This window comes from Chrysemys picta, chromosome 5, assembly GCF_011386835.1.
Source record: "Chrysemys picta bellii isolate R12L10 chromosome 5, ASM1138683v2, whole genome shotgun sequence".
Taxonomy (NCBI): domain Eukaryota; kingdom Metazoa; phylum Chordata; order Testudines; family Emydidae; genus Chrysemys; species Chrysemys picta.
The window spans coordinates 60,021,659-60,036,708 of NC_088795.1; the positions used below are offsets into that span (position 1 = coordinate 60,021,659).

The following is a 15,050-nucleotide window of genomic DNA, read 5'->3' on the forward strand; positions in this document are numbered from 1 at the left end:
AGAATGTGTGGTGGTCTCATTTATTTTTAAAATTTATTTCCTGCCTGTTCACAGGAAGATGGTAGCCTCCATGGAGAAAGCTCAGAGAGGGTCACAGCTGCAGAAAAAACTGAAACCTCAAATAGTATTTCTTAAATAATGGGTTTGAGCTTTGCAGAGTTGTCATGAAAATTTACCTGCCCAGGGCCAAAATCCACTCAGCTGCCTTTCCAGGGTGATGATGGGGAAACATATTTTACTTGTCTGTCCAAAACAAAAATAAATACTAATGCCAGGTAAGCAGGAGAGTAGACTAGTGCAAGGCTGTATTATTTTAAATTATACTTTGGGAAAGTGTTTTCCACCCATAAAGTGCAAATAACTCTGATTTCCCTTTTTAACGGTACCTTCATATATGTTCCTTTCCATTACTCTGCCTTCACATACATGTTGTTTCTTCCCACTGGCAGCAACCAGGTTGCTAAAGAAAAAAAGGGAGCACATGGGGAGTGGGGGTGGGGAATAACCCCACATGCCTATCTGAGCCTTGATAATTCTCTTTTGGGTCACGCGGTGTGTAAAAAATATTGCATTAGATACCAGTCGTGGAGTGAATGCATTCTCTAGCATGCAGTCCACGGTACTGTAGCTTGCAGTTTAAATTAGGTTTGTTTACTGGTCAAAACTGATTCTTTTTTTCTTCCTGGATTTAGAGAACATCCAGCACAACAGCAGCACAGGGAAAGGAAGAAATCTTTCTGAAGCTTCCCAAACCCTGCTCCAGCCTTTCTTGGGACACAGAGCAAAGAGAGTAACGGCTCTTCCTGGCATTCCCTTGCCTGTGAGGAATGCCGTGCTTGCAGCTGCCCTTTTCCCAGAGTTTCTGAAGGAGCTAGCAGCTCTTGCACAGGAACATTCCATCCTGGGTTACAAAATACCGGGTGATGTGGACGATTATTACTAGTGTCATTAAGATTTTTTTTCCTAATAGAATTAGATTTTTAAATGCAAAGCTGCTTACAAAAGAAAGTTCTACTTTGATACTTCCTGACAATACTTGATCTGGGGGGAAAAAAATCTCATTCCATGTTACCTTTATATTGGGCCTTATGACTTCCAACTGTGCAACATACTAATGATATATTCCTGAGGGGCTCTTATTTCAAATGTGTACCCCTCTTCCGTTGTGCATCTACACAACTTCCTTTACCTCAATGCTCCAGTTTTCAATTCTGGTCTAGAAAAGTGGGTTGCCCAGTGGGAGAAATATCTGATACGTAAATATATATGAAAACTGCACAAAATTGGTCAAATAAGCCTTCTGTGTTAAAGGCCAAGATTTTGGGGGGAGGGAGGGTGTTGTTTGCTTTATTTTTAAAAGGGGAGTCTACAGTCCCACCTCTGAAATCCCCTTTACCAATGGCTGGGGTTGTGAATCCAAGTGGTCTCGTGTTCTAAGTGCATGACTAGCTGAAAGCAGGTGCTGTACCCAACACATACCGTATTGCCTTATGTTGCAAACAAATCTGCAGCTCTCAGCTGTTGATCTTTTGAAGTCAAATGAAATGTATAAGTGGATGTAGACTGCAGACTGCTTGGAATTTTCCTTGCAGTTTCGCAGCGTTCTTTGATAATTATTCTAGTGCTACCTAAAATCTCAAGCAAGCCTTATTTAGTAAGATTTGCACAAAGTACAAAGCGAAATGTTTCTATGCAAGGTCTAACAAATTTGTAGAAGAAATTTGTTTGTGTTCTTCTATTGATAAGCTGAAGAAAAGTATTCAGTATCTTTCAGTAGTGTTAAAAGGGCGACTCCGTTAAGTACTGCTTTTTATGAAAAAGGACAGCTTGCCTCTGAAAAGGGGTTTTAATTTTTTTTTAAATGTCATTTTGGTTAAGGAAAAACAAAATGGCTACATGTAAAGAGAAACTAGTTATTTATTTTTAAGTTATGTGCTAGCTTTGCCTAATATTGCACTTTCAGGGTAATGGGGAGGAATGTACAGTAGTTGGAGAGGAAAAAGTAACAGGGATAACTGAAAACTGTTTGCTAGTGACTAACTGCTTAAGAAAATTCTCTTCTGTGAGTAATGAGGTTCATTAGAAGAACCCAAACATGATGAATTGGTGCATCACCGCTGCATTTCGTCTTACTCTTAGTGGCATAATTGTGCTTCCAGTGCTATACTTTGCTCTACGTGAATGGGGGCTCAGTTCATGAAAGCCTTAATGCTTCCCCTTTCTACTTCAAGGAAACTAAAACAACCCAAAAGCACTGGAAACCGGAGGTAAGAATGATATTAAAGCAGTTTTTGTTATGCTGCTGGTTATAATTCCCCAATACTGAAAAGCCCCATTTTATAACTTCCCCAATTTCAAACATGTTATCTCCACTTAAGGAATGTAAATGAAAAGCCTATAAAAAGAAAGATCAGGTAAAATTTTGTAAAGTACCTAAGTGACTTAGGAGCTGAAGTCCCATTAACTTGGTCACAGGGGGGTATGTCTAGATAGTAGTTAAACACTTGCAGCTGTCCGAGGCTTGGGCTGCAGGCTTACAAAGTTGCTGTGTAGATGTTTGGGCTTTAAGTTAAGCCTGAGCTCTGGCTCGGGGGTGGGGTGGGGGTGGAAGGGTCCCAGAGTCCAGGCTCCCGTTTGAGCCCGAATGTCTAGACAACATTTTTTAATCCCACAGCCCGAGCCTGAGTCAGCTGCCCCAGGCCAGCCACGGGTCTTTTATTCCAGTATAGACATACCCATAGGTGGTTTGAAAAGTGCACCCATCATCCATAGCAGGGAGAGGTACCGTAGTGCCTGACTACATTAAGTCCTGTCTGTAGGAGACACTAAAAGTCCTAAAGTAGATCTGTAGAGATTGCCACCTGCAAATACTTCCCTGGGCCTGCCATCACTTGTCTGTCTAGGTATCTGTAATGTACTCAATTCTGTGGTATCTGACCACCAGCTTCTTTCCCTCACAGCCTTGACTGCTGCCGCTCAGCCCTTTGTGCTCAGGCCCACAGGTCACTTTCTTTTCTGTTGCTTCTGCTCCATGCAACTCTTTACCTGTCAGATGCAATTCCACCAAACCACCCTCTAGCCTCCTTGCAGCTGCTCCCCTCAGCACCCATTAGATTGCCTTTTTTTAAAACTCATTTAATTTAGAAATGAGAGAATTCCTCTACTGATTCCATTGCTGCTGGAGCCATGGCCAACCACCAGCCTCAGGTCCCTTTCCTTCTCCTAGCAGCTGGTAGGTTCTTCACTCTCACACCCCTCGCCTTAGAACTGTGGTTCATGCCTGTTCTCTCATAGATTAGTCCTCAGGGGAAGAGAGAGATGGCGAAGCATCACTTACCACAGTGCTCCAGCCTAATCTGGGCTGGGTCAGTGGCTGCTGAACTCCTTAAGCACTGATCTAACCTGTTCCCATGTCTTCAAAGCATAGCCACTACCTTCTAGCAAGAAGCTGATGTGTATGCTTTAAAATGGACTAAATACACGTAATACTAAAATAAGCAAACTTCAATGAGTCATAACCAAGTGGGGATTTACTCCCAAGAAACCATCCACATTTTTAAACTGTTAATGGGGTGAATTTATTTGGTAATTCTCCATTTCTTTGCCTTTATGTTAATGGTCTGATTTTAACTTTTTTGTGAACTGTTTAGGAGTGGTTTCATTTTAAATGTGCTTACTCATTACAATAGTCTGTTCTGAAGACAAAGGTAGATGGAGACCTTAAAATGTGGACTGTGCAAACTAGATCTAAGTTTTCTGGTTTTGACCTAGTAAACTGTAATGGTTCCAAAGGAGTTATTCCAGCCTACCACATTAGTGAGCTTTAAAAAACCTACAGTGTGCAGAGGAATTCGTACTGACAAGTCATTCCACTGTATGTGCACAAGGTATGCTTTAAACAAATGAAAACTGTCTGTCACCTATCTAAAAGGAGAGACCATATTATGGACTTGTAAATTTGGCAACTGATTCCTCAATTTTTGAGATATACAAAGGAAATAGCATATGTTTGGTCAGTTTATACTCAAACTCTAAACTGTCCAAATAAAGATTCAATATACATTATAGGACTTCTGGTCTGAGCTAGCATAGGCAGGGTTTCAGTGAGGGCTGAATTACAGAACCATAACCTCCAGCATCCTGAGAAAAAAATGAACTATGATATTGGTTCTTCCTACCGTCAATGTGTAGAGCAAACTACATGTAATTTAGCATGAAAAGGGTGGTTGTTTCATTATCAGAGCCTCAGATTAATAATCCTTTCTTGTGGAAGTCCTTCATCCGAATGCTGTTTAATATGCTGCTTCTTTCAAATTGGACTGATCTGGAACAGAAATCAAGACCTGATTCTGATCTCTGTTACACTGGTGGTGAGGAGGAAAATCAGACCCGAGGAGGGTTAGTTTTTTTTTATTAAAAAGGTTGCCCTTCTTTTAGTACACTTAGATACAGTCCTTCAAAGTATCTGCTGTTCACCAATTGCTTTTAGTATTTAATATTTCATCGGGGTTTGTCACATCCTGTGGTGAAAGCGGAATGCATTCACTTAGTGTCATTATGCCTGTTTGGTGAATGCTACCTTGTTGGATAATCTTTTTGTGTTAAAGACAGACAGGTAAGATTGATCCATTTAACAAAACTGGTTTGTTTTTAAAACTTGGGTAAAGACACAGGTAATAACACACTTACACCTAGATTTCACCAGTTCCAACCTGGGCAATAGTGGCTAAAAGGATTTGACAGCTCCTTGGCGTATGTGCAGTGAGAGCTTTCTGCCCACTCCCTAGGGACACAACTGGCATGTTCAGCACAGAACGAGGGTTTACATTCAAGCTGCCCTTCTACTGCTAGCAGTAGGTCTTCCATTACAAGGCTGAAGCGTGCACTGCCATTGCCTGTGCTGGCATGCCTCTGGATAAACAGAGGACTTCATTCTCCAGTGTTGTCAATTCAGCACCTTTCACAAGCATTAAAAAAAAAAAAAATCTCTAGGATGGGAGAGGGGAAAAAAAGAGCAGTCTTATTTGGTGCAGTTAAATGATGTCACGCCTTTTACTGTATTACTTTGAATTGTAGCCAGAGCTACAAAGTCATTACTGCTTACTGTGCAAATCTTCTTTTATACATTGATTATAACATAGTTCCTCTTTGAGGGCAGCTTGATTTAATAAGCAATTTACTGTGCCGTACTGACTGAAATTACTATGTCATGCCTACAGTTTTTATGAAGGCTGCAATTCTTACATTTGTAATATTTAGACCTCAGCTACAATTGCAAGTAATGTAGCACTTTTACCCATGCTAGTTCTGGCACAATACAGTAGTGTCATGCTGTCACTGTCTAAATTTGATTTAGGTCATTACAAGATGTCCTTGGTTGCACCTTTTGGGCTTTAGCAATAGAAATACATTAGATAGAAGATGACCTCAATTACCAAAAACTAAGGTAAAACAACACAGGCTGGCAGTGTGGTACTCACTTCAGTGTGAAATACAGACAGACCTGAAATTTGTATTACTCTTGTTTGTCACAAGCAGAAAAAAAGTCATATAGTGGCCCTGTGTCAAGGACCATTACTGTAAAAATAAAAATAAGGGAGGGTAAAAATTACTCCTTGTTAATGTGTTTTTAGATTTCAAGTAATGTGGTGATAGGTGCCATCACAAAACCCTAAGATTGCTATGGTACGTATTTAATTTATAACTTCATTAGCTACACAAGCTCAGATTAATAACTTTCTTTGAGGGAGGTCCTGCTTTTCCAAATGTGATCTAGCATATTTTTTGTTTTGTTGTTGTATACTGGTTGAAGCCATTTATGAATAGGAGTATTACTGTGTCAAGTACATATGCACTTTAATTGAGTTTTTGATCCTCTGGCCTCTAAGGGTTGCTGGGAAGTCATTACTGCTTACTGAGCAAATCTTTTTATTATTTGATTATGACAGTTTGTGTGGCAGCTGGATTAAGGCCTAAAACCCTTTATAGAACTTGTGCAAAGGCTGCGTTTCTGAACAAAATAATTTTCTTTGCCAAAGTTAAAGTGCCCATGTATACTTGTGTTTTTGATATATTAGCTTTGAGAGTTTTTGATATCACTAATATTTTATTGCAATTTGCTTAAAAATAACCAAGTGGATCTAGGCCAAAAAATAATGTAGCTGGGTTAAACCTAGGTCTAAATGCTACTCTGTCAGCTTGGCTAGCACCCACACCGAATGCCAGCTCCTCTCTAATGGAAAGATGTGGCCTTTAGAGACTACACGTCTCAGCGCTCCAGCTTGAGCCAAGAGGCCGTATCGCTGCTGGACACAACTCTGTTAAGAGTGAGAGTGACATTCAGTTTACCAACTCCAGCAATAGTTAGTTTTCCTTAAAGCTCCAGCTCAGAGTATTGTGATTAAATTAAAGCAAATTTGCACATAGAAGTTTCTGGCCCTCAAATTTAGAGAAGCTTGAATCTTCAGCCTTCCTGTTGAGTTTGGTGGCAGAATTTTAGCGAAGTCCTGCTGGGAGCCTGCACCAGCATATTGCTCATTCAAACTTGCTTTTCTTTTCTTTAATATTGCATACCCCACCCTCCTCCAAAGTCACAGAATCAGGCTACTGTCTGCAAGGACAGTGATTTGAACCCACAATTTATGAGGATAGAGGGCTGCTTGAAAAAAAAAAAAAATCTCTTGGACACTTTGCCTGCATTCTGGCCCTGTTCTACCTTTTTTGTACTACTTGGGTTTCAAAAAGCAGGTAGAAAAAAAATCAGCTTTGCAGTTTAGCTGGGAATCCCTAGCTAGTATAGGGCCACTCTTTGCTTTCTAACCGCTTCCTCTGCCCCAGGACATTAACAAGAGAAGAGGGGAGGGCTGCTTCAGTAATCCTTAGCTCCTTCCAAGTGCAACTTGAAGTTATCCTGAGGCTGTTGTACCAGGGCCTAAATCAGCCCTCAACTAGCCATAGGAGTAGGGAGGCAAAGGTGAATCCAGTGCAGCTTGCCTGGACCTGTGGCTTTAATATATATTGCCTCATTTATAACATTAACAATACAATTCTTCCTTGGGCATTTAAAATGTACAGCCAACCAGATCCATGCTATATCTGAAAAGATCAATTGTGACCTCCTTGCTGCTGTAACTTGGTTTTCTCTTGAAATAGAATGTTATGAACTTCCTGTCAATCATGAAAACAGCCAAGGGCAAAAGTTTTGATGTGCTGCTCTGTCTCCTTTCTTGAGCACCCTGAGATTATAGCTTTAAACAAAAAATGAAGGAGGGTATTTGTTCACGTGAGATGCCACTTTACACATACAGCACACACCAAAGGCCATAAGTCTGAGAGGCAGCTGCTGCACTTAGTGACTGTGGAAGTCTGTATATTACAAAGGGCTGCTCAGCACAGAAATAAGATTATTACACTAGAATATCACAGCAACTACTTAATGTCCTGGGAAAGGGTTCAAATTACATTAACCTTCACAAGTAGAATACCTAACCTGTAATGAAAGTTTCCATCAGACACCTCTATAACATGGATCAACTTAAACTCTGCTGTGAAACTTTGCAGCCAGGGCTGATAGCTAAAGGTTGTCTTTCCTCATTACTCCCACAATGCCAGAAAAAATATTTTGTCAGTTTCTCCCTCCAAACCCCAAATGCAGGATAACTGCTGCTACACACGTATAATCAATGCCCCCTGCCAAAAGCTTTTACACTCTATCTGGTAAGAGCCCACATGTTTAACTACCTCTCTGTCCATTTGGATGAGATTGTAATGACTGTATGGCGTCAACTTTTATACATTGGTGAAATTTCTCTCTGTAAGCTGAAGGGCCAAAGGAAATTCTCTCACAGGCTGTGTACTAAATTAACACTGAGGATCTGGATGAAACTGTCTGTAACTCACCCTGCCTAACAGTTGGAGCACATCAGCTCAGTTGAGGGCTTCAGTAGCGAACTGATACCTGAGTTAAGGGCAGAACTGGAGCCTTAATTCAAGGAAGACCTATTTTGTGTCCTTTGTACAAGCCTTGTGACAGCCCCCCTACATTGCTCACTCCATAGACAGTCTGCACCGTCACCCCACAACACCCATCCTATGTTTCGTATTTGTCCGATAGTTGTTTAACTCCTTGAGCATGTAGCGGAGTTGTCTCTCTGTAGGGAACAAATTTTTGGGGAGTTTAGACTTTGCCCTGAGCTTTTTGGTAGGGAGCAGGAGAATCATTCTGGCCATTTTTAACTGGATGTTTTATGTTCTGCTCAGAGGGGCACAAAGGCTGGGGTGTAGGCAGGATAGCTCAATCAAGTTAGCTGAAAGTGAACAAAAAGCACTTAACACTCAAACAGGATAACAAAGTCTATGAGTCTAAGGTCAGAAGGGACCATTATGATCATCTAGTCTGACCTCCCGCATGATGCAGGCCACAAAGCCGTCCCAATCCCTTTCCCTTGACTCTGCTGTTGAAGTCCCCAAATCCTGTGGTTTAGAGACTTCAAGTAGCAGAAAATCCGCCAGCCATGTCGAAGCATAAGCTTCCCTCCATCCCAGCTAACACTGCTTTAGACATGATAGCCAGCATCTTAATGCACATGCAAAGGACTTCATACACATTAAGATCTGATTCAAAAAGCTTAGCCTTTTTGATTGTCAGTCAAACTCCTGAAAATAGTTTTTGTTCCTATGCAAAATGTTGGTTTAAAAATTCAGCAAGTGAGGAGTCCATAATATGATTTCAGGTATCAGAGGGGTAGCCATCTTAGTCTAGATTTGTAAAAAGCGACAGAGTCCTGTGGCACCTTATAGACTAACATACATATTGGAGCATAAGCTTTCGTGGGTGAATATTTACTTCGTCATAATATGGTTGAAGATTTTTAACCTGTGTCCTTCTGTCTGCTTCTAATACAAGGGAAGAGTTTGTTAAACTAGAAGTGGATAATTGTATGTGCTGCCTTCCTTGGTCTCAATTGTGTGTGTGGCAGGTAACGTTGAAAGCAGGTTGAGAGTTACAGTAATTGCTATTTTAAACTTAAAGATCTAATGTTGTATATTCATAGAACTTGTCCATTTTCTACCCTATTACGTAATTGCCTAGAACAAAATGGCTTTGAAAACAGGTAACCATTAAAGATACTTACCAACAGTAGTCTTGCTATGGTATCTGAGATCCTTCTATTTTAAGTATAGAGCAGTTACTTCTCTCTCTCTCAGATAAGGAGGTAAGTGTAACACACATCCCACTCCAAAGCTGCCCAACAAAAAGCATTAATAATACAAGAGGACAAAACCTTCTGGAAAAGGCAGGGTTTGCTTGTTTGTTTGTAAAGGTAAAGAATAGGCTTAAAACACATGGACTCATAAAATTCAAACTTTATGCAGATGCTCAGTCCATAATTCAGTCTTGTGCCTTTTGTTTCCCCCCACAATGGCAAGAGTTAAGGGCAGAGCATTAATCTAACAAATTCAAAGTTCAGTGTATATTGAGGTTTGTGTCATAACCATTTATTATCTGGATGTGTTATGTAAAATTGATTGAAATTTAGCACTCTGAACAAAGTCATGGAACAAAACAGGTGCCACTAAGTAAAAGATAAAATGGTGGTTTTGCTCAGATGTGACAAAATGATAGTAAAGCCTTTGTTTGAATGTCAGTTTAAATGCACATTTTTTTAAAAGGTCAATGTCGGTCATTGCAAAATTCAGAATAAATCTTAGTTTTCAGACAAAACAGGCAACCTAACATTAATGCTTTTTGTCGGCTGCACAACCTTTTAACTAACTTATTTTTATGTGAACAATGGGTACACATTTTATTCAATAAATATATTTGAAAACTCCTGCATTTTGCCTCTTTTCTGCTTACACTTTGAGCTTGTTTGTTCAGATGTTTCCCTGTCAGACAGTAGCACTGATAATCAAAGAATGAAGTACCAGGGAGCAGGGCTGAACTAGCAATTCCATAACTTGAAGAGGATAGCTAGATTCCACAGAAGAGGCCTGGGCTACATCCTCGCTGAATTAAGCCCGGATTTTTAAAGGTATTTAAGAGCCCAAATCTCATTTCAAAAAGGATTTAGGCATCGGAGTCAAAATCCCATTGACAGTCAATGGGATTTAGGCTAAGTGCCTAAATCAGTTAGGCATTGCAAAACTGAGCACTGCAGCATGTAAATAGCTTTAAAAACCTGTGCCTAAGAGCTTAGTATGGTATGTGCATGCATTCCACCCTTCAGAAGTATCTTTGAGCTTGAGGATAATTGTGGTTTTTAGAAGGGATTATTTAGCAGCATCAAAAGAGGCTTCCGAACTCCAGAAACCACAGTCCACAGGCTCTTGAAGTAGCAGGATTTTTCCATAATGCACAGGACTGCCTGGGCTTCAGCTGCCTTAGTTAGTTTTAGGGGCCTATTTAGCCACTGGGGGAGATTGGGTTTAGGATAGATCATCGCTTGAAGGAAGGAAAGGCAGCTGGGCAGTCTCTTCTCCTTTCCCTCCCTCTGGCAGAGGCAAGGGAGGAGTGATAGCACTGAGGAACTACTTCCCCCTCCTAACAGATGGGGGGAGTGGCCAGCAGTGGCTGAGCTGCCACTGGGTGTTTGGCAGAGCGAGTAGGTGGTGTGACCTGTTCACATCATTACATTTCACTCTAAAATGCGTAAATTTCTATTCCTTCAGAAAAACATTGCTACCTGGCAATATTGAATCACAACATACATCTGATACAAGTTCTAGAGTATTCAGACAAACAGTAACATATTGAATCACTTACCTTTCATGTGTGCAAAACCAGCTACAGGAAAAGTGAACAGCACTCAATACTAGCTTCTGCTATTCATTTGCACTGAATATCTTTTCTTTTGTCCTGACAGAGGGTGAAGTATTCAAGGAAACTGTATAACAAGATACTACCTGAATAACCACCGAAAGGGAATAATAATTCTGTTCCATGCTGAGACTACACAGTAACTTTTTCTAGCTCAGGCTGGAATTGAACTGTACAAAGTCCAGGGAATGTCCAGTCATTCCCTCTGTAGGGACCTGTGCAAGTTGCTCTGAAAGTTACTGTGACAACCTCTTCTCTAATATTTGTTTCACCAGCACAGGATCTGCTCGCCCTCTTGTTGTTCTTTGAACCAGTCCAATCAGTTTATTCAGAACTTTTTGGTTTCCCTTCTTTATCTCCATAACCTTGAAAACAAGAGCACAAAGTATTTATCATGAATAATGGAAGATGTTCCGTTTTCCCTCTAAACAGATGCATATTTTCTAACCTTAGCACCAGCTTAATGTAGGCCCAAAATTTAGTATCAAAATAAGTTTTTGCCTCGATTCTGCAAGAGCTGTGTGTGGCTGGAACCCTAGGACTGCTTGGAGCCCCACTGGATGAGCAGAGGTCACTGCAGGATCAGGGCCTTAGTCCCAGTAGAATTACTGGTTTCATGATTATTTTTTATTCCAAGGAAAACATTTTTTTAAGAAACTCCTTGCAGTGTTTGCAAGTCAAAACAGTGCAGTACTGCCTGAAAGTAAGACTTGTCTATTTTACTTTTCCTAATGGGGTGACATGCAAAAAGAAAGATAGCAGCCAATAAACAAATTTTAAAGTGTTCAATATCAACTGATAAATTAATACATGTAAATTTATTACTAGAGTTCAGAATTATTTTAAAAACTCTACTATGACACTGTGTCCTTTTAAAGTGGAGACACTTGTATTTCATTAACACTGACCTGGCATTTTTCACTGAAGCAGAAACTTTAGAACTAACCCTTTAAAATTTTTATATCCGACATAATAACTTGGAGGAATCTCTTGCAATAAAGCATTAAATGCTTTTAACTATGTTTGTCTCACTGGTAGTATTTTTATGATGAATAGACAAGTTCTTTTTTTAGACCCACTGACTGACCCCAAAATGCCTGCACTATTACTGTGCACTGGTCACTTGCATGGCCAGTCAGGTAGCCATTGACCCATTTGTGCATGCAAATACACAATTTGAAAATAGAAAAGTTTAAGCTGGAAATGATGGTTAAAAAAACCTAAACGTTTAACAAGGGAAGTATGAAATTCACCATCACTTTGTCTTAAATCAGGTAGGAGGTCTTCCTAAAAGATACATTCTAGTTCAACCATGAGTTATTGAGCTCTATCATGTTTACTTATGTAGCAGGGGAAAATAATTCTCTGCATTGGTGGGAAGTATTGGGTGAAATTCTATAGCCTAACTTATGCATGTTGTGAGACTAGATAGTTCATGGCCAATGGAGACTACCAGCTCCACCAATTGCATGCACAATTGCAAATACATCCACCTATTATTTAGGGTTACCATACGTCCTCTTTTTCCCGGACATGTCCGGCTTTTCGGCAGTCAAACCCCCGTCGGGGGGGAATTGCCAAAAAGCCGAACATGTCCGGGAAAATGGCGGCTCTGCTCCTCCCCTGACTCTTCGGCTCTGTTTAAGAGCCGAGCTGCCTGAGCGCTATGGGCTTCAGGCAGCCCCCTTGCCTCCGGATCCCAGCCGCCGGGCGGGCACTTCCCCTCCTGGGCTCCGGCAGCGCAGGGTCCGGGGGCACGGGGGCTGCCCGAAGCCGGTAGCGCTCGGGCAGCCCGGCTCTTAAACAGAGCCAAAGAGTCAGGGAGGAGCAGAGCCGCCGCGGCTGGAGGCTCTGCTCCTCTTCGGCTCTGTTTAAGAGCCGGGCTGCCCGAGCGCTACCGGCTTCGGGCAGCCCCCCGTGCCTCCGGACCCTGCGCCGCCGGAGCCCGGGAGGGGAAGTGCCCAGCTGGGGGCGCAGGGTCCAGAGGCATAGGGGCTGCCCAAAGCCCGAGCGCTACCGGCTTCACGGTTTGCCAGGCAGCCTCCAGACCCTGCGCCCCCGGCTGGGCACTTCCCCTCCCGGGCTCCAGCTGCGCTGGGGAAGCGCCGGCTGGGGGTGCAGGGTCTGGGGGCTGCCCGGCAAACCATGAAGCCGGTAGCACTGGGGCAGCCCTTTCCCCGTGGCTGGGAGTGGGAGGGAGGAGGGGGCGGAGTTAGGGCGGGGAAGGGGTGGAGTTGGGGCGGGGCTAGGGGGTGGGGAAATGGGCAGGGCCAGGGCCCATGGAGGGTCCTCTTTTTTTATTTATTAGATATGGTAACCCTATATTATTGTATCTGAATTTTAGCCCATCTTAACTCTTATCTATAATGTCCCAGCATAGATAGGGCACATTGCTATCTTTATCTGCTTGCAATTATTTAAATTGGAAAGTTCAATTAAGTTTAGGTATTGCATCAATTCATAAATTACTCAGTATTTGAATGTTAGTTTCCCTTTTTAAAAAAAATAAACTAGTATTAAAAAGCAAGGCATTTTCTCTTGCAATAGCCCAACTACCTGTTTTGTAAGGTAAGATCTTATGGTAATTTAAAGCACAGACCTAAAAGCTTCTTTACTAAAACGATCACCTGAAAGCAGCTGGAAAATAAGGCTGCTTTATCACAGCTGGCTTTGCTAAAACACTGGAAGCTGAGGGAGCAATTAAATTCTTACAAAATTATTATTATTATTGAAACAGGAATCTGGTTATGGACCTTCAGCTTTTGTGCTGTTGAACAGTTCTAGTAGCTCTCTGCTCTTGCGCTTCAGTACTAGTCTGAAAATACAGAAGCATATTTATCAGCCACTGCAAATGAGTCAATATAAGGGAGGTCATGCAAATCTACTGCAAGTTCATTTTCTTTATCAAAAGCTCTTTGCAAAGCTGTTAGTATCTCCCCGTGAGACTTTGGCGTGGGTGGTATTGTTCTCAAAAGATGTTAGCTTTTTTTTTTTTCCAACTGCAAATGTGGCTAGACTATGTTTATACTTAAAATAAGCCATTCATTCCTGCTTTTACATTTTGCACTCGAGAGAATACAAAAGCACCTTTTTCATAAAACTAATATTGGACGTGGTCAAGGTTACCCCTCCATTTTGCCCCCCTTTCATAATTTACAAGTTTACTTTTTCTAACTGAAAATCTCTGGAATCTTGAAATCAAAATGTTTAAAGCTTTCTTCTATGACATACACACGCTGTGTTAGTGTAAGATTGCTCACGAGGTTAGCCAGTCAGTATATATTTCTTGGAAGAAGAGACATGGACTTTGCAAAGAGATACAATAAGCCAACTTTTTGGCTTACCAACATTGATGCTATCTCCTTTAAAGCTAATATTATTCATGTAGAATAAATAATGACTTCGTTAGATACCCTGAGTTTTCACACAGTTATATTAATTTCATCTCTTTGACCTTGGATATCTCCTAAGATGACAAGAAAAAAAAATCTGGGAATTATACTGATCAAAACTGCCAGGCCAGGTTAATGAAAGTGCTCTCTGGACACATACAGTTAAAAGGGATAGGACTTCTACTGTGCTTGTTTTCTTGCACTATCACTTTTATGCATAGTCAGAATGACTTGGCTTCTTGGACAAGCCAGACTAATAAATCCTTCATTTCTCTTTGAAGATGTACAAACAAATGCAGAGCCAGAGGAAAGATGGCAATTTAAACCCGTTAGCATCACAGACTACCAACATGTCCAAGCTGCTGTAATTCAGTTCCCACCCCTGTTCTAATCACCTCTTCCTGATGTCCTTCCATCACTGCCTGACAGATCTGTTCAAGCTCTTGCTGATCCTGGATAAGTCCAAGTTTCTTTTCTTTAACAATTTGAAGTGGGGTCTTCCCCTCCCCCTTCCACAATTCCTCAAGCACCTGCAGCATCAAAAAAGATAGAGGAGGGGAATCAGTGCCTGTTGCATTCACACTTTCCACTGCAGTAATGTGTGAGTGAATTTAGTCAGAATAAAAGCAAAGGGTTAACATTTATGTGATTGACAAACTTTCCCATGCAGCTCTGTGGACACATCTCAATCTTGACTTGCTAGTGCCTCTCCAGAGCAAAACCTGCCCACCCACAAGAGCACCAGGATGAAATCAAGCAACTCAGTTTAATTTATTATCTGAACACAGCTTAAAGTAGAGTGCAATAATCCAGAGCACACCACGTCCCCTCCCTTTATT

General features: G+C 41.4%; 2 protein-coding genes across 9 annotated transcripts in view; one reads left to right on the top strand and one right to left on the bottom strand.

Annotated features, from left to right (window-relative positions):
- Positions 1–9,834, top strand: part of FHIP1A (FHF complex subunit HOOK interacting protein 1A) — a 135,529-nt gene extending 125,695 nt beyond the window's left edge. For 7 of the 8 annotated variants that reach the window (XM_065597815.1, XM_065597816.1, XM_005307360.4 and 4 more), the window contains one exon: positions 693–9,834. In XM_065597815.1, the coding sequence (XP_065453887.1) occupies positions 693–943 (251 nt within the window). In that variant the 3' untranslated portion in view covers positions 944–9,834. Of the gene's footprint in view, positions 1–54 lie in introns of all 8 variants that reach the window. The other variant, XM_065597818.1, reaches the window with a different exon arrangement.
- GATB (glutamyl-tRNA amidotransferase subunit B) overlaps positions 9,352–15,050 on the bottom strand; it is a 57,964-nt gene continuing 52,265 nt past the window's right edge. Inside the window, exons 12-13 of the mRNA XM_005307359.4 lie at positions 14,607–14,741; positions 9,352–11,184 (exon numbers count right to left, since the gene is read on the bottom strand). Of these exons, the coding sequence (XP_005307416.2) occupies positions 11,056–11,184; positions 14,607–14,741 (264 nt within the window). The 3' untranslated portion in view covers positions 9,352–11,055. The remainder of the gene's footprint in view (positions 11,185–14,606; positions 14,742–15,050) is intronic.